The sequence below is a fragment of the Prinia subflava genome, chromosome 6, assembly GCF_021018805.1.
Source record: "Prinia subflava isolate CZ2003 ecotype Zambia chromosome 6, Cam_Psub_1.2, whole genome shotgun sequence".
Classification (NCBI taxonomy): domain Eukaryota; kingdom Metazoa; phylum Chordata; class Aves; order Passeriformes; family Cisticolidae; genus Prinia; species Prinia subflava.
Window position 1 is genome coordinate 23,829,630 of NC_086252.1, and position 25,218 is coordinate 23,854,847.

The following is a 25,218-nucleotide window of genomic DNA, read 5'->3' on the forward strand; positions in this document are numbered from 1 at the left end:
CAGGGAAACGCGCGGTTACAGAAGGAACAGGCATTTTTTTCAGGGCCGGCTTCCCCTGGGTAAACACGGCCGGGTAGAGTCCCCCTCAGGCGGACAACGCGGGTTTCAAGGAAGGTGGGGCTGGAGCCAGCGGAGGGCGAAGGAAGCGCTAGTGGCGTCCCGGGGTGCCCGGGCGTCACCGCTCAGCGCCGGTACGCGGCGGCAGCTGGCCGGGCTCGGCGCGGCCCGGCAGAGCTGCGAGGCGGCGGAGGAGCAGCTCGCACTGGCGGCGGAAGAGCAGCTCGCAGTGCCGGGCAGAAGACGAGCAGGGATTGACGCCGGCCAGCGCGGCCAGCTTCTCGGTGGCTTTGAGGGACAGCAGGACCTGCACAGCCAAGAAAGGGACAGGAATCACCCACCAGCTTGACCCTTGTCCCCACAACTCCATCAGGTTCCCCAAGGGAGCCGAGGTCCCCGTGCAGCACCTGCTGGATCCCGGGGTGCTGGCTGAGGGCTCGCAGTGCCTCGAGGGCTCCCTCCCGCACGGTCTTCCGCGGGTCCTGGCAGGTCACCTGCAGCAGGAGGTCGGGGACTCTGTTGTGGACCAGCAGGTCCCGCAGCTCCGCCCCGCGCTGGCCCAGGTTGCTGAGGGCCAGGGCCGCGTTGCAGCACGTTTTGGCCTGCGTGTCGCTCAGCAGCCGGGTCAGCGTGGGCACAGCCCTGCCCAGGGTCCCCGCCGGGCAAGACGTGTGGCAGGCAGCGTTGCCCACTGCAAAGGTGGCTGCCCTGCGCACGCAGCTCTCCGGGTCCGACAGGCACTCCAGCAGCCTCTCCAGCCAACCGGGCTGGCTCTGCTGCTCTGGGGAAAAGCTGTGGCGGAGCAGGTTGCCCAGCAAGTTGCAGGTTCTGGCCCGTATCAGGTGTTGCTTGTGGCTGAGCAGGTAGGTCAGTGGCTGGGCAGCCACATCTGAGTCCCTTAGGATCCTCTGGAGAAAGGGCAGGTGCTCTGGAGAGGCCCGGGCCACGTGGGTCAAGAGAGACAGGAGGTCACTTGTGAGTATGATGTTGTCTGAGAACAAGACAGACTTCAAGAAGGCAACAATGTGCTCCGAGGCAGCAGCTTCTCTCACCACTTGGTCTATGACCTGTGTATCAGACACCACAAATTGGCACAAGAGGCCCATTGGGAGCTCGGTGAATGAGAAGGGCAGATGGCAGGCGCAGACCTAAGGCAAAAGGACAGACAGCACTGCTGAGTGCACTGCACTCACATGTGAGCTGAGCCAAGCCAAGCAGCAGTTGAAGGCAGCCAGCAGGTCAGCACAAGCTTAGCAGTCAGGCTTCTCCAAGGGCTGCATAGCACTCAAATGACATCCTTGTGTGAGCAGAAATTGCCAACATGATGTGAAGTGGTGCCATCCATTGGGGAATGCAATGTAGGGAGGCATCACCACAGTAGGGAGGGAAGGAGGAACACAGGGCCAAGAGAGTACCTGCAGCAGCTGGGCAGGTATCTGGGTATCTCTCACAGCCTCCATGATCAGTGTTAAGGTGTCTTTATCCACATCCAGGGCAAAAGGGAAAGAGAGGAGCTGGCAGACCTGGATGACCACATCTGGGACAACCTCAGGGTCCCCATCCTTTCCTGCTTGCCTGAATTTGTGAAAGAGAGAGGGCTTAATACAGAGGTGATCAGAAAAGCCTCAGGGCAAGGGGCAAAGGGCATTCCCCTTGCCAGGCACTAAGAAGAGGCTCTGCAAGTGCCAGGTCAGGAACTTCTCAGCCCTTGGTGTGCTCATGTCCATGCCCTTTTCAGCAGCTGAGCTCTGCACACTTCAGCCCTTGCCACAACTCACATCTGTGCCAGGCATGCCAGAAAGCCAGGGGACAGCAGTCTCTTCAGTGTCACCATGAGGGCACCATGGGATTGGGTGAGCTGAACCAGACACTGGTGGGACTCACGAGTGAAGACGCTGAGGGCCAGGCTGAGGAATAACAGGGTTCCTGCAGGGGAAACAGCAGGCAGAAGGGCAAAGCTAAAGAAGTTTGTAATGTCCCTTCACTTCTGTCTGTGCTACATCGAGGCTGCTCCAGGGTGGATTCTGTGATTCCTTGCCCAAAACCAGAAAATGTCCACCCAGGTGGTCACACCTGCCAGAGTGGACATTCTGTGTAGCATAGACACCCTTTTTTGTTCCTCCACAGCCAACTCAGCTGAGCTGCTGCCAACTAGGCACAGCATGGGCCAGCCCAGCCCTCTGTCCCCAGAAGGCACTGCAATTCTCAAGAAAAACCACCTGAGTCCTCTGGCCTCAGGGAACAGATGTGGACAGGGACAAACATTGGCAAGCCTGAGGGCAGGATGTGAAGCAGGTAGATGCCCTACTGTCCCACAGCTCCTACCTCGAGGGGAGAGGAGGTTCCAGTCTGGCTCTGCCATGGGATGACCAGCACCTGGAGGTGGGTTTCCCTCCAGTGCTGCCCTGTTGGTGCCCACATGAAGTAACACAGCAACACAATGCCAGACCAGGCTCCATAGCTCTGAGGAAGCAAAGCCTTGCTCCGAGACCATATCCTCCTAGAGGCAGATAGGCAGGTGTCAGAGGCCTTCCTGGTCCTCCATGGCTCCCCAGGATTCTGATACATGGCTCTGCCAGTCCCACGGTCCTGTGAAAGTCAGGGCTAGACAGACATGGGCCAGGGATCCTGCTGCACCTTTCAGTTGTGTCAGTCCCAGGGCATCTCTGCCCTCCTTCACTCCAGTGTGCCCATGGATCACCCCTCCCTGCCTACCACTCTCCCATCAGCCCTGCAGGGACATAAAGTGACTTCCATGGGGTTGTGCAGCTCAGCCCAAACTGCACAGTTCCCTGGTTTCCCTCAGCCTCATTACCAATCTGCATTCAGGCCTTTTTGCCACCACACCTTTTGGCAATGACCAGGCAAAGGAGATGGCCAGACTGATACCTGTTCGAGGAGTTTCAGCAGGATGAAAAAGAACCCATCATAGAGACCAGCACCCATAGGCAGGGGGAGCTGCAGCTGTAAGAGAGTGGGAGACAGTCTGGAGCTAGGTGCTGGGCTTGAGGGCAGCAGCATCACACTTGCATCCTTCTGAGCCCATCTTTGCACACTTCCACAGTGGGGGATGCGTGGATCCCCAGCTTCTCTGTCCCCATCCCATACCTCAGCAGGTGCTGTTAGCACATTTGTTACCACTGGTAGGATCTTTTCTTTCTTGAGCTCCAAAGCCACCCCATGCTGACTGAGCTGGGCCAGGAGAAATGCTGCAGCACCCTGTGGGACAAGGAGAGTTCAGCATCTTTGGGACTTTCCCCTCTGCTCAGTCACTATTGACCCTTCATTCCTTGGCCTCATCCCACCCTGAGTGAGGAACAATAAGGCCCAAATGGGAAATAGGGCTCTGCAAGGCTCTCAGTAGTGGCTCCAGCAGGGGGGTGGCTTACCACAAGGGACACAACAGGAGAGTGGGTGATGAGATCCACAGCCAGGGTAACCACCTCCTCATGCCTGAAATGCAGGGACCAGGAGAGAAGCACTATGTTTGCACAGCTTCACATCACGCAGAATAGCAGCATCCAAATACCCACAAGGCTGGGAAGCAGCCGTGTTTCAGGAGGAGCCGTGGTTCACAGCACCTCCTTATCTGCACTGGGTCATCCTCACCACATCCCCAGCACCCACCCACACTGCCCAGCACTCTGCTGGTATGTCTGGATCAGAGGGATCAGTGGGTTCTCAGCTCTGGGCAGTGCAGGACAGAGGGCTGTTCAAGGCAGGGCATGTTCCTCTCCCACCCATGAGTGAAAGTGTGTGCTTACCTGGGAGGGGATGCCTGAAGCTGCAGGGTGAGCAGGGCCAGCAGGGACAGAGAGGCTTCACAGGCTGCCTCCTGAGTCACCTCAACCACAGGGACCTACCAAAGGAACAGGAGTCATAGCAGGAGAGAAGGAGTTTTTGCACCCCAGAAGAGAAGTGCACTCTTCAGATTAAACTCCCCTAAATTCCTTCTCCCATACAGATCTGTCTCACCACTGCTCAGAGGAATGCGTCCTGCTTGCTCACACTCCTACCCCACCATCAGGGCTGTGGTCAGTCCTACCTCACCCTTCAACAGCTGCATGAGGGAACCCCACAGTGGTTGGCTCCTTCCCAGGTGCTGGCACAGGTTTGGGCAGGCATGGCAGGCAGCGTAGAGGATCTGCAAGGCAGAGGGGAGAGATGCCTACCATCCCCTGTAGACAGGTTCCACCCCATGGCTACCATGGGCTCATTTATTTGACAGCTGACACCAGGCAGATGGGAGTCATTGAGGGCTAAGCCCACAGTTCCCTCTTCCCCATGCTCCTAATTCCAAAGCAAAGGCCCAGGCACCTCTGGGCAGATCCAGATAAAAGGATGGGGCCATTACCTTCAGGACATTCAAGGAGCAGCCTGGGTGCTCCAGTCTCCCCAGCAGTCTTGCAAGCTGCTGGCTCTCTCCTTCCATAAGCTTTTCAGCTACTGCTTGAGCAACCTGCAGAAATCAGCCTGTTTTGCACTCTGGGCACTTGAAGCACTGCACAGACTAGAGGAGTTTAATGCTACCAACAGTTTAATGAAAGAAAGCATCTGCTTCCTACATCTTGCCTCCATCTACTAAGGGATGCCTATCTGCCATGACCTAGCATGGCTTTGATGCACAGTCCCAGAGTTGAGATGAGCAAGATGAGATTCCTCCTCTGCTTCCCTCCTTGTCGACTCAGAGTTAAAGAATCAAATATAAACCTGTGATTGTTCTCCCTCTTACTGCCCCTTCAATTTCAGATTTCCTAAAGTTCATATCACTGTAATAAAAGAATTCTTCATGTTTTCCATGCATTGTCTAGTTCTTTACTTAGCCCATCTCACAGTTCAGATCCTGAGTTTGAGTCTCTTAATTGATTAAAGAATCCTTACATTCTTAAGGTCAGCTGTTGGCTGGGGAGGCGTAGCCCACAAATATGAGCCCTGCAGCCAATAAAGCCAGAGGATCCCAGCCCTCCACTCTACTGTGGAGAAAGAGATCCTCCTGCAATGGGCTGCTGTCTCTGTGGAGACCACACCTCTTCACCCTGTACAGAGAGCTGGTCTGACCTGCTGCTTGGCTTCCCGACAGCTGTTTCTCTCCAGGGGGATGCTGCATGCAGCAGCCAATGCAGCCAGGAAGAGGTCTGCCACACATGGGCTCTGGTCACGGGCTGACTTGCCCTCCACTGCTCCACCTGCACAGGGACAGAGCTTGGGAGTCATTGTGCTAAAGGTGCTGAGGAGCAGCAGGATGGGGTTGGATGGCAAGAGAGAAAAAGTCAGGCTTGTGACACAAGGAGGGTGAGATCTGGGATTGAGGGAGGAGAGCCCAAGTTAGCAGGGGTCTGAAAAGTTAAGTTTCAGCCACCTCTTCTGACCAACAGCACTACAATGGCTGTCAGTACTCTGATGGAGTCCCAGGGGAGGAAGGAGAAGAAATCCAAGGAAGAGGTGGCGAGCTGCTACCACTGCTACCTCGAAGAGCAGGCTGCTCTGAGATGGATCCCTGAAGGAGTCTGTGCAGCAGGGGCTGATGCTCCTCTTGCAGCCTGCTGTAGAAGTGTGCAGAGATAGAGGGGTCTGTCGTGTCCAGGCTCTCACAGAGCTGGGTGAAGCACTGGGGAAGACACAGGAGTTGCCATCATTGCAGACTGAATTTGAGAGGGAAGAGGAGGACAGCACAGGAGGAAGCTGTGGGAGGACAGCAGAGATGGGAGAAGGACTTGTGCTGGAACTTCAGGGACCTCCAAATGTCCACTCCAGCCAGGTTACTGCATGGGACCCACATCTGGCTGCATGCTGCTGAAGTGAGGGGTACACAAAAGGCACATGTCCCTCCTCACCTATATCACAGCCTGGCACAGCATGCCCAATAGCTATTTTCGCTCTTGCTGCCTCTGGCACTAAAACATGCAGCTTGAAAACAGAGGCTAAAAGATACCAAATGCAAGCCTGTACACATCTCCTGCCCAAGCATCATGTGAATCATACTCCAATGCTGAGAACCTGCTGTGCCCACCCAGCACAGTCCCAACAGCAGAACTTTTGGCAGCAGAGACAGGGTATGTCTGGTGAAGTGACACTTTTTTTGTGCTAGGGTGTGTACAAGGGGCTGCACCTGCCATTGGCTCAGCTAGTAAAGCCACACCAGAATGGTAGGGCCAGTGAAGGTGCCCCCTTGGAGACCTTTTTGTATGCAATTCCCCGGAAAAACCCCAATGGGTGAGACAGCTTGCCCTGACAAGAACACATCAGACCCCACAGTTAGGAGCAGGGCCCTCAGGCTGTATTCCCCCAACATACACAGACAACCCCACAGCTTCTGTCCCTGGGGATAGAGGGTGTGGAGGAGGAAGATGGGGGCACCCTTACCAGGAGGCTTTGCTGGCAGAGTCTCATCTCACTGTCGACTGGCATAGCCAGCAGCTCTGGCAGCAGGGCCAGGAAGCAGTCAGCACTCTCCTGAATGGCCTGCAGGCTGAGGGGGCAGCAGGAGCAGATGAGTGCAGAGAAACATGGCCCCTTGCTGGGAGGACAGGCTCACATGGCCCTGGCTAATGGAGCAGGCAGCACACATTCACACTGTGAGCTGCTGTCAGCAGCACAACTGGACTTGTCAACTGTGCCTTTCCTTTAATTAGTACCATTCAAGGAAAGTGCTCCTCTGTGAGCACAGCAATATGGCATGAAGCACTTAGACCATGATGCTTCCCCACAGAGACAACTCCAGCTGCAGAGTATGAACACCACCCTTCCACCTACTGCCAGGTCCCCAAAGTGGCCACACGAGACCTCAGGGAACAGAAGGTTGTCCCTACCTGTCCTTCTGCCCATTCCCCTCCAGGATACATTCATTGCTGAAATAAACTTTGGTCACCATGAGGAGGTCTGTCAGCACAGCGATACACCAGGGCTGCTGCAGAATCCAGAAAGAACGACAAATGGGGATTGTCTGCTGGCCATCCCCACACTACTACAACAGTATTCTTCCCTACCAGAACCTCCCCCATCTCAAGGGTGCCTAGAAGAGGAGCCTGTGAACTAGATCCAGCAGGACACCAGGGCCTCCTCAGCACCAACACTTTGCAGGGCTGGAAGGCACTCATTTTTCTCTGGGATTTTACAGCCCCCACACCTGCTTGGTGACACCACTTTCCAGGATGTGCTTGGCCAGACAGAGCAGGGACAGAGGCACATTCAGCTCTCGGCAGAAGCGGTCCAGCAGCTCATCATCACAGCGGGTAGACAGGAGGTTGCCCATAACACGAAGCACAGAACGAAGATGAGAGGCTCCCTCCAGCATCCCTTCCAGCACCTGGACACAGAGAAGCCACAAGAGCTTATAACGAGCAGCAGTTTTGCTGTCTCCCCTAGCCATGGAGCAGCCCTTCAACCCATTCAGGCAGGGGACAGCAGAGGAGCAGACAGCAAGCCAAGTGCACAAGACAGCTCCAACTCCTGGAGAAGTAGAGAATCTTTTTGCTGGCTGAAGACTCTCCATATGTTTCCAACCTAATCCTGACAAAGAAGGCAGCATCCAAGTCTCCAGTCTTAGTTGCCTGGGCCTGCCATCCCTTACCTGCTGAGCAGAGTCTGCTAGGCGGTCCTGGACATGGTGATGGAAGGCCGGGTCCCTCAGGAGGCTCAGAGGCACGCTCAGCTGCACGGCCGAGGGCTCAGTGTCCTCAGTCAGGTGCTGCCACTCCTCATCGCTCTCCAGCTCCTAGCCATGGAGGAGAGAGGACTGGTGCCATAGACCCTGCCAGTCCCAGGGTCTCTGTACCAGCCCCTCTGGTGACTGGGCCCTGCTGTCCTCACTCAAGACATCATCTTACCTCACTCTCCAAGTCCATGGCCTCAATGCTCTGCCTGCCCCAGGGCTCTGCCCTGCCAGCACCAGGCTGTGGAAGGGAACCTGCTCCAGGAAACTCCCACTCACAGTCTCGAGAGAGGCTCCGTTTCCTGGCCAAGGAAACAGTACAGTCAAAGACCTTTCCTTTCCCTCCTTCTCCTGCCCCAGCCTCTGCCTCCCTCACCCTGGGTTAGGAGGAGACTCCTCAAACTCCCACTCTGCTATGCTGCTCTTTCCTTGCAGGAGACATGGACTCTTCTCACTGGAGGCAGCCAATGGCTCCTTCTCCTCAGTGGCTGCCTTCCACGATGCTGCTCTCGGTTTATGCGTGGGATGTCCATTGACAGAATCCTTCATAGATGCATCACCTGCCTTCAGTTGCCCCTGGTGATGGCAGAGAAGCTTGGTCAGGGCAGGGTTACTCAATCAGACTCCACCACCATGACCACCTCACATGCTGCCTTGTGTGTTGCTGACACCACAGCCTGACCCATGTACTCATCTGTTTTCCCCCAGGGCCCACTTCAGTGCCCCTCCTTTGCCTTGACTATGAGACATAGCCAGGGGAGCCTTACACTTTTCTCCACCTTTTTCTGTGTCTCTTCAACCATCTTCTGCTGGGCTTTTCTCAGGATCCTGGACTGGCTGCTCCTGGGGGCCATGGAATGAACTTGCTGCTCTTTCAGAGCCTGCAGCTCTGGGGACAGCTTGGTGGTGAAGGGGTTTGAAATCCCATGCTCTTCTGTGTCATCAATCACTGGGAAAGCAAGAAGAGAACTTCAGCAGCAGCTCTCCTTTGGGACACAGAGAGAGTGATCTCTTTTGAGATCCCAAGGGAATCCTAAGAGACCCAGAGCAACACCAGGAGCAGGAGCTAGGAGTCAGTGCATGCAAAAAGCTGAGAGGAGAGAGGCATAGACCAGGATAGTAAAATTAGCAGGGCAGGAAGGTCCTCCCAGTCTCCAGACAGTAGTAGAAGGAAATAGAGCTGGACAGTTTTGGAAAAGGAGGAAGTACTCACCAGTAACTCGTCCAGCAATGAAGGGGTGAGAAAGCAGCTCTGGCCATGACAGGCGCTGGTGGGGGTCCTTCATTAGTAATCCCTGAAGGAAGTTCTGCAGAGCAGCAGAGCAGCAGGGTCACTGACATATGTTCAGCAGCCACCAGTGAGCATAATGTACCCACCAGTCTCCCTCACTGAGGGCACCCAGGAGGCCTGCCTTTCCTGCCTAGCTCTGGGAAAGGAGTAGCTCTTGTGCTTAGGCCAGATGGGAAGACATTTTCCTTCACAACCCAATAAATCACTCTTTTGCTGTTGGACCCAGTTTCCCTGTGCTTATGGACAGCAGACATTTGGTAACAATGATAGGAATTCCCCTTCTGGGAGATCCAGCTCTCATGGCTTTTCTGTGTTCTGAAGTCCCTGTTGGGGACATAAAAGCTAAGAGTGACCTACCAGGGCAGCAGGCAAAGCCAAAACTGCCTTAACAGATCTCACCCTGCAGACAGGGCCTCGGCCCTTACCTTGAACACTGGGCTCATGGTCATGGGCCATTTGACAGGGTCCTTGACGATGAGGCTGACAAGCTGGAAGATGCTGTTGGTGTAGAAGGGAGGAGTGCCCACAAACAGCTCATACAGGATGCAGCCCACAGACCACAGGTCTGCTGTGTGGTCGTACGGCCGTTCTTCCACCAGCTCGGGGGACATGTACAGCGGGGTGCCCTTGATGGACGTCAGCACCATGGTGTGGATGCTCATGGCACGGGCAAACCTGCTCAGAGCAAAGCACAGATCACAAGTTCAGGCTGAAACATCTGTTGCAGCTCCCAGAGAGTTCCCTATAAATTTACCAATACTTCTTCCCTCTAGAGGACAAAATCCCCCCTCTCTGCTTAACCTCTAAATATGCTCAGAATCCAGACCCCCTTCAGCATTCCACCACTCCTCCTCTACAGCATCCCTTGGCTGCTCCAAGGCCAAGCGTCCCACTCAAGCTGGCCCCCAGCACTCACCCAAAGTCACAGAGCTTGACAACACCATTTTTGCCCAGCAGGATGTTCTGGGGTTTCATGTCACGGTGCAGGATGCGGTGGGAGTGCAGGTAATAGAGAGCAGAGATGAGTTGGGCAGCTATGGTCTGAACCTGCCGGAGACACAGAAGCCTCAGCCTGTGTCACATGGTGCCACCCACTGGCACAACCACAGCGGCCAGGTCCCTTAAGGCCTGGCTCCCACACTGCTTCTACTTTTGTCCTGTCTGGGCCAGGGACCAAGCCCAGCTGAGGGCCAGCAGTTTCTTGGAGTGGCCAATAGCCAAGGCAGCAGTCTGGTGCTGTGGCTCTTGTAAAGAGAAACTGAGGTCTTTGCAGGACCCCACTGTCTCACAATGCCAACCTGCCCCCCTCTCCATCCTTTTCAGAAGCTCTGCCAGGTAAAGCCCCAGAAGCACCCTCACTCTCCTGACATCTCCTGGCTCACAGCAGAGACCCTCTGCCTACAGACACACAAGTCTTGTTTTCTCCAGCCTGCAGCAAACATTGCATGGCCATTGCCATGATAGACACCTGGTCCTCAGGCAAACTCCCATCATCCTCCAGGATCTGGAAGAGCTCTCCCTCTGCATAGTCAGTCACTACCACCACCTGGAGGGAAGAGAAACATGGTGAGATCAGGTCCTGGGACCAGGACAGAGCAGGGTAAGAAATCCAAGGGAGGTGTTGAGGTGGCATCATGCAAAGTCCATCAGCTTGGGCTGGGACTTGGAATGGAAGAGAGCTCCCATGGCTGCACTGCAGCAAGGACCTAGCACATGGCAGAGGTCTTGTAGCTCTCCATATTTCAGACAACCAGCAGAAACAAGGGAAGAACAGGACAAGCCCAGAATGGTACTTCCAAGCCCAGTGGGTAGAATCAGTCCCTTAAGCTTGTTTTGAATCTGCTGTCCAATGAGTTTATTTCATGTTCCTATGTGCCATAGAATAATCCTCAATCCTCTCTTATCATATTCTGTTCATGAGAGTCTAAATCAGTGAAAAGCCAGACTCTGAATGAATGATGAGTGAAGAGTCACCCTCATCCTGTGATCTCAAACCACTCCTCCTGCATCACACAGCCCCCGGTCAGCTCCTTCAGCTCTGCATATGACTTAGTGCAGGCCACACAGGTGTTGGCTCCCCACACGGCACATACTAAAGGGCTCTGAAAAACACTAACCAGACCCCGGGATGAAGTCACCAACATCTCCTGAGAAAGATGTCCCTACAACAGCAGGGGACAGCCCTTGTTCCCCTGCTCCGATCAAGCAAAAGCCTTTGTCTGGAGTTGTCCCCTTCACCTCCTTAGCAGTCTCAAAGCTGTCAAGCATCTGGATGATGTTGGGGTGATGGAGGCCTCTCACAATCTCAATTTCCCGCTGCAGGTTCTTCAGCTCCTTCTCAGACCGCCCCACCTTGGGGATGAACTTCAAGGCCACCACCTTTCAAAGCAGAAAAAGCTGGGATCAGACCAGGCTCCTGGTCAGACCCACCCTGCCAAAGGATACTTTTAACCCGTACAGGACTCAGTACTTTCCAGCTGAACACAGACAATAGAACAACGAGACATTTGTTCACCCAGCCCCTTGGACACAGGGCTCTCCCCAGGCCCTTGCACATCAATACTGCTGCTCAAACTCATTTTCACACTGGCATTTAAAGCAAAGAAATGTAATCAGTGAACACAGATAAAACCAGGACTTCAGAAACATGGGACAGCACCTCGAGGGGCTGCTGAACAGCAGGCCTAACATGAGCCAGCAGTGTGCCCTGGAAATGAGGAACACTATCAGCACCCTGGGCTGTATCAACAGGCAAGAACTGCAGCAAGGTGATTGACCTTTATTTCTAAGCTTGTGCACCATGTCAGGAACATTGTGGCCAGGTTTTTCATCCAGAAAGACTTCAACAGGCTGGAATGGGTATAACAGAGAGACCCATGATGGTGAGGGGACTGAAGCACGTGGGAGGACGACACGGGGATTACAGATTGAAACAGAGGAAGGTTCAACTTGATAAGAGGAAAACATATTCATTCTAGTAATAGTCAGGCACCAGCTGTGGGGTGTTTGTCTTGGGGGTTTCAGAGGATCTAAATTTAGTGGTGCCTCTGCTTTGAGGTCTTGAGGCTGCTCCTGATGTCCCTTGAATCCGGATGACTTAGTGCCACCTGGAGTGTGTCAGGAATGTCAGCACAAAGCCGAACGAATGCAGAGTCCCAAAATCCTGGCAGAGCCTTATAACACGAGAGTCACCAGAACTCATCCCCGGGCACACACAGAGAGCCCCAGCCCTCTCCGCTCACCTGGGCGCTGTGCTTCCGGCGCCCCTTGTACACGCGCCCGAAGGAGCCCTCGCCGATCATTTCCAGCACGTGGTAGTTCTCCATCGTTCGGGACGGGGCCGCTCCGCTGCCGAGGCAAAGAGGCCAGTGAGGAGCAGCGTTTCCCCTTCCACGGGCACCTCCCCTCCCGCGGGGCTGTACCCGGCGCCCGTTCCCCTGAGCGAGTGTCGTACCCCCCCGCCCCAGGCTTTGTTCCTGCCCACCGGTTCCACGGCGGGACGAGCCCCGAGCCCTGGCGGCACCAATCCCGCTGCGGGACGAGCCTCGCCCCGCTCCTCTCCGGTCCGGACCCGCCGCCGAGGCGTCTCCTGGCAACAACGGGCTCGCCGCTTCCGCTTCCGGAGCGAGCGCGGAGATGGCGGCGGCCGGTGAGGAAGCGGAGGCGACGGACTGGTAACAGCCCCCGTACCTTCCCCGGTCTCTGCACCCTCCCACGTGCCCTCACCCTTCCCAGTCCCCCACCCCTGCTGTCCCGCAGCCCCAGCCCGCCGGGGCCGTCTGACCCCCGCCTGGCCGGTTCCCGCAGGGCGCTGCCGCCGGAGGTGGAGGTGCTGGAGTCCATCTACCTGGAGGAGCTGCAGGTGGCGCGGGGCCTGGGCAGGTACGTCCCGCGTCCCCCATCCCCGGCCCGGCCCCGCGCCGCCCTCCTCACCCCGACATGCCCCTTCTCCAGGTGGGAGCCGTGGGAGATCAGCATCACCCTGCACCCTGCCACGGCCCAGGACCAGGACTCGCAGTACGTCCGCTTCACCCTGGTGCTCTCCGTGCCCCCTCAGGTAGGCTGCCCGCGCCGCCCGCACCCCTGCACCTCCGGGCCTTGGGCGTCTTCACCTTCCTCGTTGTGCTTTGGGTGTTTCTCTTTTATCCTAGTATCCTGATAAAGCACCGGAGATCTCCATCAGGAATCCGCGGGGGCTGTCAGATGAGCAACTTCAAAAGTGAGTGCCATGGGGGTGGGAAATGGTGATCCTTTCCCCAAGAGATCTGGAAGGCAGAACTGAGGGACAAGCCTTCTCTAATTCTCGTGACTTCTCGTGTCTGGTTAACAGATGGATACAGGTCCCTAAATCACTTTGATCTAAATCTCTCAGGAGCCACTGGTGCCGAATTTGGTGCAGAGGGGTTCACATTGTGGTTGTTCCCCTGTGGGCCCCCTGAAATGTTATTTGAATCCCTGGGGTCTTGAAAATTGTGGCCCTGCCCTGACAGAGGTGGGACTGATCCAAGTCCTTGGGTAGCCCATTGTTGCCTTTGTGTCTCGGTCCTTGGCACACAGTGGAATGTGTGCAGAGACCTTCCCAGCAGTACTTGAGGATGTGGCTCCCAACAGACCTGCTCAGGGGCTGCAGTCAGATAAACAAAGCCTGGGATTCACCAAAACCAAAGAGTGCTGGGTGAGCCCAAGCTGAGGCCATCAGCAGACCTGCTCCTGCAAGTCCTGTCATGACGAGGGCTTCCTGTGCACTGGCTTGTGGAGAGCCAGGACAGCATGTGAATATGTGTGTGCATGTGTGCCTGTCCTGTGCTCCAAGCAAAGCCTGAAGGCCAGTGCTCTTTTTCTTTCTCTTGTCATCATGGCAGGATGGCAGGTATGTGGGACAGTGAAAAGGTGTAGCTAAATTTGTGTTAAGGATTTCTGCTGCTTTGCTGTAGGATTTCCCAGACCCTCAGAAGCGTTGCTGAAGCCAGACTGGGGACAGAGGTGCTCTATGAACTGATTGAGGTGAGAGTGAGGAGATTGGGTGTGATCAGCCACAGACAATGATCCCTGACTGCCCAAGGGTGGGACATCCCTGAACCTATGGGCAGGCCAGTGAGTAAAATGTTTTCTTTAATGCTTTCACAGAAGGGAAAGGAGATCCTCACTGACAACAATATTCCTCAAGGACAGTGTGTAATCTGCCTCTATGGATTCCAGGTAGGCATGTGTCTCCTGATCCCACAAACTGACTGGGAAGTGAGGCAAGAGAACAGGAAGTGTGATGCTGGGGTATCAGCATGGAACCAAGATGCACCTCAGCAGCCCCCTGCCTCCCATTCTACACAGGGCCCTTCCTAGAGCAATACATGCTGCTCTTCCCATCAAACTCTAGATAATCTTTTACAGAAAATGGGTATAGGGCAGTGAGAGATGGTGGAGCATCTCCAAAGAAACGTAGGCTCTGGGGCCGGTTGATAGTGCATTTCTGCTTCCCTGTGTTGGCTGTACCTCACCTGGAGTTCAGCACACAGGTGGTCAGGAGGGACTAGAACACATCCATGCAGGTGCTGACGTGGGGGGACAGGGGAGCAGGCCCTACCAGGATTGCAAGGAAAGCCAGCACCTGCCTAGGAAGAACAGGTCAGGTGGGAGGATTGCTGGTTACACAGGAACTCAGGCAGAGAAATCAGTCATAAAATCTTTGCATCTTGACATTAGAAGTGTTTCTAACATTTGAAACAAGAAGCAGCATCCCAGTAATTGCTGAGGGAGTGGAGATGCAGCCCAGCAGAAGATGTGGGGTGGCTCTGCCAGCACTAGCACTAGTTCCCCGTGATGCTACTGACATAGAAGTGAAAACCCAGCTCACATGATGATTACACAACTCTTTGCTTAGAAATTCTTCAAAATGCCCTTTTCTTTTGACAGGAGAAAGAAGCCTTCACAAAGACCCATTGCTACCACTACTTCCACTCCCACTGTCTGGCCCGCTATGCCCAGCACATGGAGGAGGAGATCCTCATGCAGCAGGAGGAGAGAGAGCAGCACCTTGCACCATCCCCCAAACAGGTACTAGGCCTCCTTCCTTGGCCCCCTGCACAGATCCTTCTAACATCTGTATCACCCTCTTTGGGACATGGAGCCTGTGCTGAGAATCAGCAGGGATTAGACTAAGTTATTTCCAAGGGCCCTTTCCAACCAAACAAGTTGGTTTATTGGATCTCTGGGTCTGGCCTGCTGTGTGAGGGGGTAGGGGAGTTGCATTTTTAGACTTCTGGAACCACAGAAATTAGAAAAGATGGCTCCCTCCCTAGTCTTAATCTTTGAACTGTGGTGGGTTGCAGCAGGCAACCCCTTTATTTAGGGTTTTAGGGTGATAAAACCTGCCTGGCACACGTTGGAATAGCTGCCAGCTGCAGAACAAACAGCACAGTTGAGTATGGAACAAATCAAAGGCTCCTTCCTAAAAACCCTTTCAAAGAGGTGCTGTCTAGATGACACACTCCACTTTGGAGCAGGAAAAAATAGATCCTAGGTTGAGGGCTGAAGCCATATGTGTTGACAAGGGTGCTTTGTAAAACAGTCAGCTGCTGGAGCACAAATCCCAGCATGCCGCATGTGGAGACACCTTCCACAGCAGTTGTTGAGATGCCATGCTGTCTTCATGCTGCTGGATCCTCTCTGGGCTTCCTTACCTTGGCAGAAGAGTGAAGAACACTCTGTTCCACTTCCAGGGTGGGGTTATGGGGCAGTGCATGAGCTGGATCACAGACAGATCATCTCTTGCCTCCTCACAGGAAGTTGGTGTGCTGTGCCCTGTCTGCCGGGAGACCCTGGTCTATGACCTTTGTGCTCTGAAGGCAGCGCCGCCCCCGCAGCACCCTCTGGTAAGAGATGGAGCCTCACCTGCCCAGCTGTGCCTTTCTCACTGGGTAGCTTCAGCTGGGACATTGTAAGGGATGAATGCATGCACACTCTCTCTCAGGTCCTCCTAGATGTCCCATCCAAAGGGCAGCTCACAGAGCGCAGATTTAGTTGTATAGCCCTGAGATGAGCAGATGTGCTGAGGGAGAGGTGATTCTGCCATGGGGAACATTTCTGGGGTACAATCAGGTCAGGAGAGTGGTAGCTGCTCTGTATCCTGCCCCCCAGCAGGATGGCCCAAGGCAGTCACTGCAGAAACAGTGGGTCTGCACTGAGATTCTTGGCTTCTATCCAGGGATTTCCTGTGCATCTGTAGGCCTAGTTGATGTGGCAGAAGGAAGCAGGTTGCCTTGCACTGTGCAAAGAAGTGTTTGGCGAGTAGCTCCCAGCCCTGCCACTGCCTATCCATGCTAGGTGTTGAGAGAGCCCTTACCCTGCCTTGCTTTCTTCTGCTCAGGAGCCATACAGGCCAGATGCCAAGGTGCTGCAGCACCAGGAAGAACTGCGCCTGATTTTCAAGAGACAGCAAGAGAAAGGGGGAATCATCGACCCCGAGGCAGAGAGGAACCGATATTTCATCAGCCTCCAGGCGGTACGGCACTGGGGGCAGAGAGCTGCTGAGGGGGCTCTGGGCTGCAGGACCAAGCACTGTCATCTGCTGTGGGACACCCCTGTCCTTTTCTTAACCAGTGGCTTCTTTCTTTCAGCCTCCAGCTGCCGTGGATCCAGGTCAAGCAGCCACTGCCTCTGAGCTGTCGGTGAGTGCCTGTGCTGCGGACGCGCCCCAGCCGCCCAGCCAAGCCTCGGCTCCCGAGCCAGCTGGGTTGTCAGAGGCCAGGGTGGAACCCAGGCAGCCCGAGAGGTCTGCTGTGCCCAGAGAGCAACTGAGCAAGAGGGAGAGGCACAGAGGGGAGAGGCCAGGCTCCAGAGGCCGAGGCAGGCCACTGTGCAGTGGCTCACAGGAACCAGGAGAGGAAGCCTGTCATCCACTCCATGGCTCCAGGGGGCCCAGGGTCTTCAGCCAGAGACCAGAGCGTAGACCTGCTGGACGGCACAGCCAGGAGTTTTCAAAGCCTCATAGTAGAAACAGGCCTGCTCCCCTGGCTGAAAGAAAAGAGTTGTTCCATGAAGACCCCTCACCAGCAACCGAAACTGTGGGTTTGAAAGAGGAGCACCATGATGTGGAAAAATGGAGCACAGAGGAGGGGACTGAGGCTCGGGGCAGGAAAAAAGAGAACCTGATGTTCAACCGCAGTGACCATAAAGCTGCCCCCAACTGGCAAGGCCACCATAGGCCCTGGGATTGTGGAAGGTGGGAGAGGTCCAGAGTTCAGGAGCGTGGTTCCTACCCCAGAGCACAAAGAGGGCGAGGGGTATTCAGGCCCAGTGGACATCGAGAAACCCATCTTGAGAAGGAGAGTGGCTCCTAGCAGGAATGATGAGGGGCTGGGCTGGGGGAAAAAAGGACTTTCTGGGGAGACCAATGAAGGCTCTGATGAAGCAGTAGCAAGCAGATACTGTACTCCCTGCAAGGGAGGAGACAGATTGCATATGGGACAGCTTGTGACAGGCAGTGTTGCCAGGGTATGTACAATGTAAAGCATCCTGGCATGACCAGCTGGCTGTTACCAGCATTGGAGAAGTGGAATATTGACAGATCGTATCAGCCTTGGTCTCAGAGGATCCAGAACACAGAGGTGGCTTTGGGGACCTGCAGCCATTGTCCCTATAGGTGAAATGCCAAGAATTGTGCACACCTACAGAGCAAAGGAACTGAGCCCAGCATGGTGCCATGGCAGAGACAAAGTGTGCCAAGACCTTCCCTGTAAGCCAGTGGAGCTGTGGTGGTGCCAGAGCAGTATCTTGAGCTCACTTCCACTTGCTCTGTCCCCCATTCTTTCTCAGAGCACCTTCTCAACTGCTGGGATTGACCAGGCAAGTCCTTACTACACAGGACATTGCCCAGTCCCAGCCAGGAGATCCAAGTTAAGCTCAAGTCAACACATTTGCAGGTTACGGCTGTCTGGTGGCTAAGGCTTCACCTTGGCTCCTGCTTCTCCTGGGAGCCCATTTTTAGCTGGAGCTCCTGCCCCATCTTTCAGCTGCTTTTGTGCAGGCTGAAGCTGATGGGGGGGAACCTCAGAAGAGAGTACTCTGCTTTGTAACCTGTATGTGTCAGAATCCCCCTCCAAGACCAGGCTGTCTCTTGGCACTTCTGACAACCCAGAAGTGAAGACATGCTGCTGTATTTTGGATACTGCTACCCTCCTGTAATTTTCAAGCTGATATTGCTTAAAAGAGGATTTTCTGTTTAAACTAACTTGGTGCAGTTATGTTTGCTGCTGCTCCACAGATGTAAATAGTGTCCCAATCCAAAGCCACGAAGAATGATCCCAGGCCTCTGAAGTGGGGCAATGCTATTAAATTAATTCATTGGGTCTTCTCCAGAGCCTGCTCCCTTTGTTTCCTCTGCCCTCTTGCTCCTGTTTGTTGCTTTTTGGAGCAAAGGTGTTGATCCCTGGTATTTCTCAATTCCTTCCCTCTTCCAGGGCTGAGGCAGAGACTTTCCCCTGGCACTCCAGGGTGGCAGGAGGGCTCCCTGCTTTGCCTGGCTTAGTGTAAGCTCTCTGCCTCACCTGGACACTACTGATTCCTTCACACTTGTTTGTGCCTTGTCCCCCAGCTCTTGTGCCCATGTGTGGGTTATTGTCTTCCTCCAGCTAAGTGCAAAAATAGCAGTGCTACAATGGACTCACCAAAACTTCATGTGAGATCCATGGGAAGCCAATGGCTGTGTGTGCCAGAAGGGCATTTGCCAGTGCACACATCTGTCTGTCTGAGCTTTGGCACATGAAAGTTGCTCTAACCCCTTTCTTGACTGAGAACTCCTCATCCTCTGCCCTGCTTACTCCATGCCTGGTCTTGACCTGAAGGGGTTGGTTTAACCTGCTAACCAAGAACCTTCTGTGCTTAAATTTCCAACACTGGTCTATTTTCAACCCTAATGCTCTAAAACCATTCTTTTTTTTCTCCCTCCTTGGCCTGAGCCTACACTACCTGTCCTGGGCTGGGTGATCTCAGAGACAGATGTGCCCTCCTGTGGATTAGGGCTGAGCACTCGTGCCCTGAAGAGAGCCCTAATTTTTCTTCAGTGCTCCCTCTGTCCTTGTTCAGCTGGTTTCTGCGGGAATGGCCTGCCCACACTTGGGCAAAAAGGCGCAAACTTTACCTGACATTGGTGCTTGTTCTGCTGCCTCCTGCCTTCACTGGTGAAACTGCTGTACCCCAATTTTGATTTGATTGTGTCCTGAAAGGAACACGGAAGATCCCTGCCCCTCACAGCAGCTGAAGCTGCTTGGCTTCCTCTGGTGAGCCAGGATTATTCTCAGGAAGAAAGTTGCAGTGCCATGTTTGGAGCATGGGAATTCAGCCGGTGGAGATCAGAGTGAGGACTTGGATCACTTCAATCAAATGTGTTCACTTCAATGCCAGATGTGTTATGGGAAGGGATTTTTCCTTGGGAATAGTGCTTTAGAAAGGGCCCTCTCTGACTCACTGCTGTCAGCCTGGAGCAGAGGGCATTTTGCAACAGTATGTGGAAATGAATTTGGGATAAACAAACCAAACCTCCAGGTCAGAGGGGAGCAAGAGAGCCTGCATGCTGACCTGGGTCCCCTTGCTTGGTGTCCACCTGTGTCACTCACCTACCTCACAAGGCTGTTGTGAGGCTTAACTGGCAAAAGCCCTCAGGCCAGGCAGAAAGGCACTGGCAGCATCTGTAGCATTAACACTATTAAAAGCAAGCAGCAAGAGATGTTGCGTGTGGTGGCATCAGGTCCCTCTGGTTCCTCTCCAAACACTCCCTGTTCTCCTGGAGAGCTGTGGGACATTTGCCTGTTGCTCACTGGCCAGTTTTGACCCCCAGCTTTGAGGGAAGAGGCTGGATCTGAGCAGCCAACCTCTGTGGGATAGCCAAACACAAGGTCTGAGATGCCAACCAGCATCCTGCTCCTTCACTTGCAGAAACATTTGTGCAAATCTGGGCTTGCATTGAAGCAGTGCCTGTTTGCACCAAAATCCATCCAGGTGCCATTCACTGGGCCCCTGTGTATTGCTATATGCTCTTGGCTATGCCCTTGGACCCACAGGGCAGAGCCTAGAGGAGGGCTAAGCAGTGACCTGCAATTTGGGTTTGGCTTGGAACCCACTCTCCCACCCCAAGCAAGGTGATGCAACCCCCAAAAACTGACCACATTAACACAGGACTGGCTCTGGGGAAACTGATTTTCAGGATTTTGAAAAAGGGACTGGAAGGGGAGAGCTCTTGGGAAGATAAGCTATAACTGGCCAAGGTCTCTCGTCTGCCCTCATACAGCTCCAGGGCCCCACATCTCCTCTGGTGGGAAGGACAGTCATGCCCACATAGGAACAACATCCAAGTAGATCTCTGGCTTGGCATCGTAACTCAGCAGGACCAGTGGTGCCAGCCTGGAGCCCGAAGGACGATAAGTTTTCTCTTAGGGGCTGCTTTTTTTCAGAGACATTCTGGATTTGCAGTACTGCCCTTGCCAGGCCCTGGTCAAGAGGGCTCTGGACCAGCAGCTTGACAGAGGGGCAACTAACAGGAAAATGGACCAGAGAGACAAGAGCTGTGTTATGCACTTCACAGAGGATATTCACAAACCAGTGAGACCACTGTCCTTTAAAAAACCCAGACACTTTTAGCAGTGTAGAACCCCAATGTCCTGCCCAAAGGAAATGCCCTTCTGGGACACCTCCAGGCTGACCTACAAGGAAAGGGATTCACACCAGGAGCCTTGGTAGCCTACAGCAATCCCAGCATGAGGCACACACTGGTGAATGGGGCTGGTGCAGTAGCACAGAAGTCTGGGGAGCAGCAAGAGCCAGATTCCCTCCCTTTCTGTGAGGCTGGCAGCTCTGACTCTCTCTCCAAAACCAAGGTGTAGGAGAGGTAGAGGTGGACAGAGACCTGGCCTGTGCAGGTGGGCAGCTTCATGGCATCCCCAGGATGGTCAAATCTTTGTTCCAGTCCTCTCAGTGTCAAAAGGGAAAGCTGGCCCCTGGTCACAGCAGGCTGGAGCTTATGTTTGAAGTGGCTCCTTCGGGGTCTGTCTTGTAAAGCATGAAGTGGCCTTGCACCTGGGCAGCACTGATCTGTTTGGAGACAGCCAGCGCCTGCTCCGCGAACCGCTGGGCTGCAGCTGGGGGCTGCTCAGGGTAGAAGCGCTGGAACATGCAGGCGAGCTGCCAGTGGGAGCAGTGGCCCACATACTGCTTCAGATCCACACGGCCAGGACGCACCAGGGCTGGGTCCAGCCTGTCAGGAGACAAAGGGTGGGGCTGGAAAACCTGATCAAAGCATCTGTTCACGGTGGGTCCTGCAGGAAGCCCCCTTCCACACTAGCACAGCCCTTGTCCCTTCTGCAAAGTGCCATGCAGTGTGAGATGGTAAAGGGGGAAAACAGGTTCATCCCTGGGGAGATTGAGGGAGGAAATCAACCCAAAAAGAAAGGAGAGCTGGGGGAGGACTGACTCCAAAGGAGAACAAGAATGTCCTGGGAAACAGCTCCGCCCACCTCTGTCCCATAAGCAGCCTCTGAACAAACCCCTAGGCCAGCTTGGTCTGAAGTGAACCAAGCCTGCCACAGCACAGCAGCTGTCCAGGCACCGTGAGCCCAGGCTGCATCCCACCAACCCAATGGGCTGCACGTGGGGCCAAGTGCTTCACTCACAGCATGGACACAACCCCAAAACTTGCAGTTCCCCATGGGCAGGAAGGTGGTACCACTTCTGAAGGATACAACCATGTTCTGAACAGTAAGTAGGCATCTAAGGCTCCAGCAAAAGACATCCAGATCAGCAATCAATGGATTTGCATTCCAAGGGAGGATGTGAGAAATCTGAACCCCCAGTCTTCATGTTGGAGGATTCAATAAATAAAGCCCAGCAAGAAGGAGCAAGGTTTTCCTGTGCTACCCACCCCACTCCCTCCCAGGGGCAGCTCTGACCTGTCCACATAGTTGGTGGTCATGAAGACAATCCTGGCTTCCGTGGAGGCCACACCATCCAGCGCATTGAGGAGACCACTGAAGGTCAGGCGCCCCATGCCTTGGTACACAGCCGGGTCTGGGAACAGAGGCGTCTGACATTTTAGCTGTTGGCCACTAACCCTGTGCAGCCTTGTGGGCCACCTTCCTATGACCTGAGGCTTATGCCAGGCTCCCCACTCACTCCTTGCCTGGAGGCTGACCCTCTGCCTGGCTGGCAGCAATTCACCTCCCCTGCCCATGCACACCCATGGGAACACAGAGAATGAGAAGAAAAGCCATCTTCTCTCTCATCCTGAAAATAGCTGGGCAGAAGGACTTTTGCCTGAGGATAAAGCATCCAAATTCTCTTTTACAGCCTAGCCAAAAATGGACAAGTTCCAGTTTGGGCCCTGAGGCCTGAGAGATTCCCCCACTCCTGGTCTCTGCTGGTGCAGTTGAGCAGCCCAGAGTCCCAACATTTTCCCAGTACAGCTATGGAACCTCCCTCCTGCTGCTGGCCCAGGAACAGGGGCAGTGCTCACTCTCAGCAGCAAGGTCCCGGCTGATGAAGGCAGCGTCCACATCCTCCAGCAGGATGATGCTCTGCTGCGGTGCTACGCTCAGGAGGTGATTGAGCCGGTCGTCAGAGAGGCTGTGATCACTGAGGCTCAGCAGGCAGATGCTGTACTCCAGTTCCCCGGCCAGGGCTGTGCTGGAAAGGACACAAACCACAAGGGTGAATCACAGTGGGAAAGCCTGCGGTCAAGGAAAAATCAGATTTCTCCCCTTAGTAAGGGAGAGGGCAGAGGGGTCCTTTCCCAGCAAGGATCAGATCTGAAGGGCAGGCAGAAGCCCCTGTTCAGCCCACCATACCATGCAGCACTGTGCAAAGCAAGGACACAAAGGGCTTGTCATCCTGACCTGTCACAGTGTCAGCAATGAAAATGCTTACAATAGGTACCACACATAAGGCACAGCTCACTCCTATATTCCAAACTCATCCCTGCCCTCTCATCCAAGACTGCTGGGGCCCAGAGCAGGGAGCTGACAATACTCACATGAAGCTGCTTTTCCCACATCCAGGAGGACCATAAAGCAGGTAGCCTCTTCGGTAGGGGACCCCTAAGAAGACAGTGTTCTTTTAGGATAACCACCTGGACTGCTCTGTGCTCCCTCCCTCCAAGCTGTGGTGCTGTGCTGAGAACACAAAGAGGCTACATTTGGGGAAGGTAAGCAGCAGGGAAAAATCCTTCCACAGCCAATTCCAGAGAGGACCATGAGCATCGTGCCCCACCCCACACCATACAGAGCACACCACACCAGAGCCTTGCCTCTTTCACTGTACCACTTGGGGTTGTTGATGAACTCCTTCACATCCTGAACCAGCCTCTCTGACACACCTCGGTCCAGCACCACGGAGCTGAGGGGCCGCCGCCGGCGGGGGAAGCCGAACTGGCGCCACTCTGCTCCCACGGCCGTGTACATGATCGTCCTCCCCTCCTGCTGCTGCAGCGCCAGCTCCCGGGCTGCAGAGAGAGGCAGAGGGGACAGCTGCCAGGGAAGAACATCTCCCGTGAAGCCCTGGGCATCTCCAGGGAGCAGGCAGTTCCCAGCAGGGCCCCACACAGTTCCCCTACAGACCTTCCTGAAGGATGTTGAAGAAGATCTCCCGGTCAGTGCCCAGTGCAGTGAAGGTGACAGACTCCCAGGGGGTCCCTGTGTTCAGGTCAAGCATCTGCGTTTCCCGGCTGCGCTCGATGCGAATCCACTTCCTGCGGTACCTGGGGCAGGAAGACAGGAGGGTGTACAGTGATCCAGCACCACTCAGCTGCGCCTCACCCGGTTCATGCAACAAGAACACCCATCTCATGGACAGAAATCATTTCACACTGCTGAGTACAGGCTGCTCTTGCTACTCTTCATCTCCTGCCCTAACCCAGACCCAGAGAGGAGGCAGGGGCCTCTCCACTGCCTCTACTGGCCCCCCAATTTGCCAAAATGAGGCTCAATCCCCAAACTGCTTTCCCCTCCCATCCCTTACCAGATGAAATGATTCCCGAGGCTGGGGACAAAGTCGAACTTGGTGCTGACACGCCCACTTTCATGCTGCAGGTACGAGGTCTCAACACTGAGGTGCTGTGTATGCTTGGCGTGGTGGGAGACCCAGTTGAGCAGCCATTGGTAGCTCTTATCCTTGCTGGGCACCTCCAAGGTGATCATATAGTGGCGCCTGAAAGCCACCAGCCCAAACTGGGCCCCCTTACGAGCTGCTGCCAGAACTGTGCCCACCCCAACAAGGCCGAACCCAGCCCCGAAATATGGGTTGTCCTTCAGTGCTAAGAAAAAATCAGAAAGAGGCATTGTGGGAGGTTAGGCAGCTCCTTTCCACAGCATTGTTTCTGCACTCCGGCAACAAACCTGTGAGGAAAGACTGAATGGTAGCAAGGAACACAACAGATCACCCACAGTTCCCTGTCCTTTATCGGAGCCAGGCTCCAAAGTGAAGGGCTGCCTGGCACATTGGGATTTCCCATATCTGTGCTTATTACCAAGTGTTCCTGCTGGCTGCAGGAACCTTCTCCCTCTCTGCAAGCCACTGGGTGGGCCAAGCACGAGGGGGCCAGGAGGCTCTTGAAGAAGCCCGGGAGTATCTGTTGCTTTTTCAGTCAAGACAACAAGGTCAGATTTTTACTGGGTTTTATTCTTTGAATAGCCAGAAATCATGACTGCTGCCATTATCAAGGTTTATCGTTTGGAAAAGCTGAAGCACATCCCCAGGCTGAGCCAAGAGCCAGGTCTTTGTTGCTGAGAACGAGCACACGACGGTGGTAGAAGGCGCACCTCCGTCTAGATTACAGCCGCATGCTCCGCGGGCCTGAAGCTTCTCCACCTCGCTCAGCAGGTCTGTCATGTACTGGGAACGAGGGGGAGCCTTCCCCGCCAGACACACAGACACGCTCCGCTCTCTCAGGTACAGAATCCCAGCTCCGCTAGAATGACGCGTGACCTTCCCCCTTACCAGGGCACAGAGTCCCGTGGGCAGGATCCCGCAGCCCCCACCCGCAGGAGCCCCACCCTCCCTTGCAAAAGACCCGGATCCACACCGGCCTTCCCCGCAGCAGAGGCCCAGTGCGGCCAGTCCGCGGAGGATCCCCCGCCGCTCTCACCCCCGCTCCAGCCGGTGCCGCTGCCGCCGCTCACCTGCGCCGCGCCGCTTCCGCTCCCGCCCGCGCCGCTTCCGGCCGCACCATAGAGCGGGGCCG

At 54.9% G+C, this 25,218-nt stretch overlaps 3 protein-coding genes across 13 annotated transcripts; 1 reads left to right on the forward strand and 2 right to left on the reverse strand.

The window, feature by feature from the left end:
• Positions 1-15: 15 nt before the first annotated feature.
• STK36 (serine/threonine kinase 36) lies at positions 16-12,608 on the reverse strand. Of its 7 annotated transcripts, none has more exons than XM_063400745.1 (27): positions 12,484-12,608; positions 12,242-12,347; positions 11,238-11,378; positions 10,468-10,545; positions 9,916-10,046; positions 9,425-9,674; positions 8,922-9,015; positions 8,488-8,657; positions 8,085-8,284; positions 7,884-8,010; positions 7,628-7,771; positions 7,184-7,363; positions 6,867-6,964; positions 6,421-6,526; positions 5,524-5,665; positions 5,116-5,243; positions 4,412-4,516; positions 4,103-4,201; positions 3,822-3,916; positions 3,447-3,510; positions 3,166-3,276; positions 2,947-3,021; positions 2,383-2,557; positions 1,836-1,983; positions 1,473-1,632; positions 465-1,205; positions 16-364 (listed from the first exon to the last, which is right to left on the reverse strand). In XM_063400745.1, exons 2-27 carry the CDS (start codon positions 12,323-12,325, stop codon positions 176-178), a joined length of 4,035 nt encoding a protein of 1,344 aa, XP_063256815.1. In that variant the 5' UTR covers positions 12,326-12,347; positions 12,484-12,608; the 3' UTR covers positions 16-175. The 7 variants fall into 7 exon arrangements, 6 of the variants coding, with proteins under 6 accessions (XP_063256815.1, XP_063256814.1, XP_063256812.1 ...); XM_063400744.1 differs by having other exon boundaries at positions 8,476-8,657; XM_063400742.1 differs by having other exon boundaries at positions 2,947-3,276.
• Positions 12,609-12,610: 2 nt separating this feature from the next.
• RNF25 (ring finger protein 25) lies at positions 12,611-20,570 on the forward strand. 3 transcript variants are annotated; one of them, XM_063400750.1, is made up of 11 exons: positions 12,611-12,673; positions 12,807-12,881; positions 12,954-13,056; positions 13,151-13,218; positions 13,934-14,003; positions 14,127-14,198; positions 14,910-15,050; positions 15,779-15,868; positions 16,363-16,497; positions 16,613-16,663; positions 20,444-20,570. In XM_063400750.1, exons 1-11 carry the CDS (start codon positions 12,636-12,638, stop codon positions 20,510-20,512), a joined length of 912 nt encoding a protein of 303 aa, XP_063256820.1. In that variant the 5' UTR covers positions 12,611-12,635; the 3' UTR covers positions 20,513-20,570. The 3 variants fall into 3 exon arrangements, with proteins under 3 accessions (XP_063256820.1, XP_063256819.1, XP_063256818.1); XM_063400749.1 differs by lacking the exon at positions 20,444-20,570 and adding an exon at positions 19,220-20,434; XM_063400748.1 differs by lacking the exon at positions 20,444-20,570 and having other exon boundaries at positions 16,613-18,348.
• On the reverse strand, positions 20,538-25,218 carry LOC134552249 (mitochondrial chaperone BCS1). 3 transcript variants are annotated; one of them, XM_063400753.1, is made up of 8 exons: positions 25,157-25,218; positions 23,997-24,373; positions 23,597-23,736; positions 23,287-23,481; positions 23,014-23,077; positions 22,498-22,667; positions 21,935-22,052; positions 20,538-21,243 (listed from the first exon to the last, which is right to left on the reverse strand). In XM_063400753.1, the coding sequence occupies exons 2-8, from the start codon at positions 24,314-24,316 to the stop codon at positions 20,991-20,993; spliced, it is 1,260 nt and encodes a 419-aa protein (XP_063256823.1). In that variant the 5' UTR covers positions 24,317-24,373; positions 25,157-25,218; the 3' UTR covers positions 20,538-20,990. The 3 variants fall into 3 exon arrangements, with proteins under 3 accessions (XP_063256823.1, XP_063256821.1, XP_063256822.1); XM_063400751.1 differs by having other exon boundaries at positions 25,123-25,215; XM_063400752.1 differs by having other exon boundaries at positions 25,060-25,180.

Bases quoted from the DNA above. Each gene is read 5' to 3' on its own strand.
- LOC134552249 (XM_063400753.1), bottom strand. From the start codon at position 24,316: ATGCCTCTTTCTGATTTTTTCTTAGCACTGAAGGACAACCCATATTTC. The intron at 23,482-23,596 runs GTCTGTAGGGGA...CTCTCTCTGCAG, and splicing joins CTTCAACATCCTTCAGGAAG to CCCGGGAGCTGGCGCTGCAG. The intron at 23,078-23,286 runs GCAAGGCTCTGG...CTGTCTTCTTAG, and splicing joins CAAGTGGTACAGTGAAAGAG to GGGTCCCCTACCGAAGAGGC.
- STK36 (XM_063400740.1), bottom strand. From the start codon at position 12,325: ATGGAGAACTACCACGTGCTGGAAATGATCGGCGAGGGCTCCTTCGGG. The intron at 2,558-2,946 runs GTATCAGTCTGG...ATCTGCCTCTAG, and splicing joins TGCTGAAACTCCTCGAACAG to GAGGATATGGTCTCGGAGCA. The intron at 1,633-1,835 runs GTGAGTTGTGGC...TCACAAATTCAG, and splicing joins CTGGCATGCCTGGCACAGAT to GCAAGCAGGAAAGGATGGGG.
- RNF25 (XM_063400748.1), top strand. From the start codon at position 12,636: ATGGCGGCGGCCGGTGAGGAAGCGGAGGCGACGGACTG. The intron at 12,674-12,806 runs GTAACAGCCCCC...CGGTTCCCGCAG, and splicing joins GAAGCGGAGGCGACGGACTG to GGCGCTGCCGCCGGAGGTGG. The intron at 12,882-12,953 runs GTACGTCCCGCG...CCCCTTCTCCAG, and splicing joins GTGGCGCGGGGCCTGGGCAG to GTGGGAGCCGTGGGAGATCA.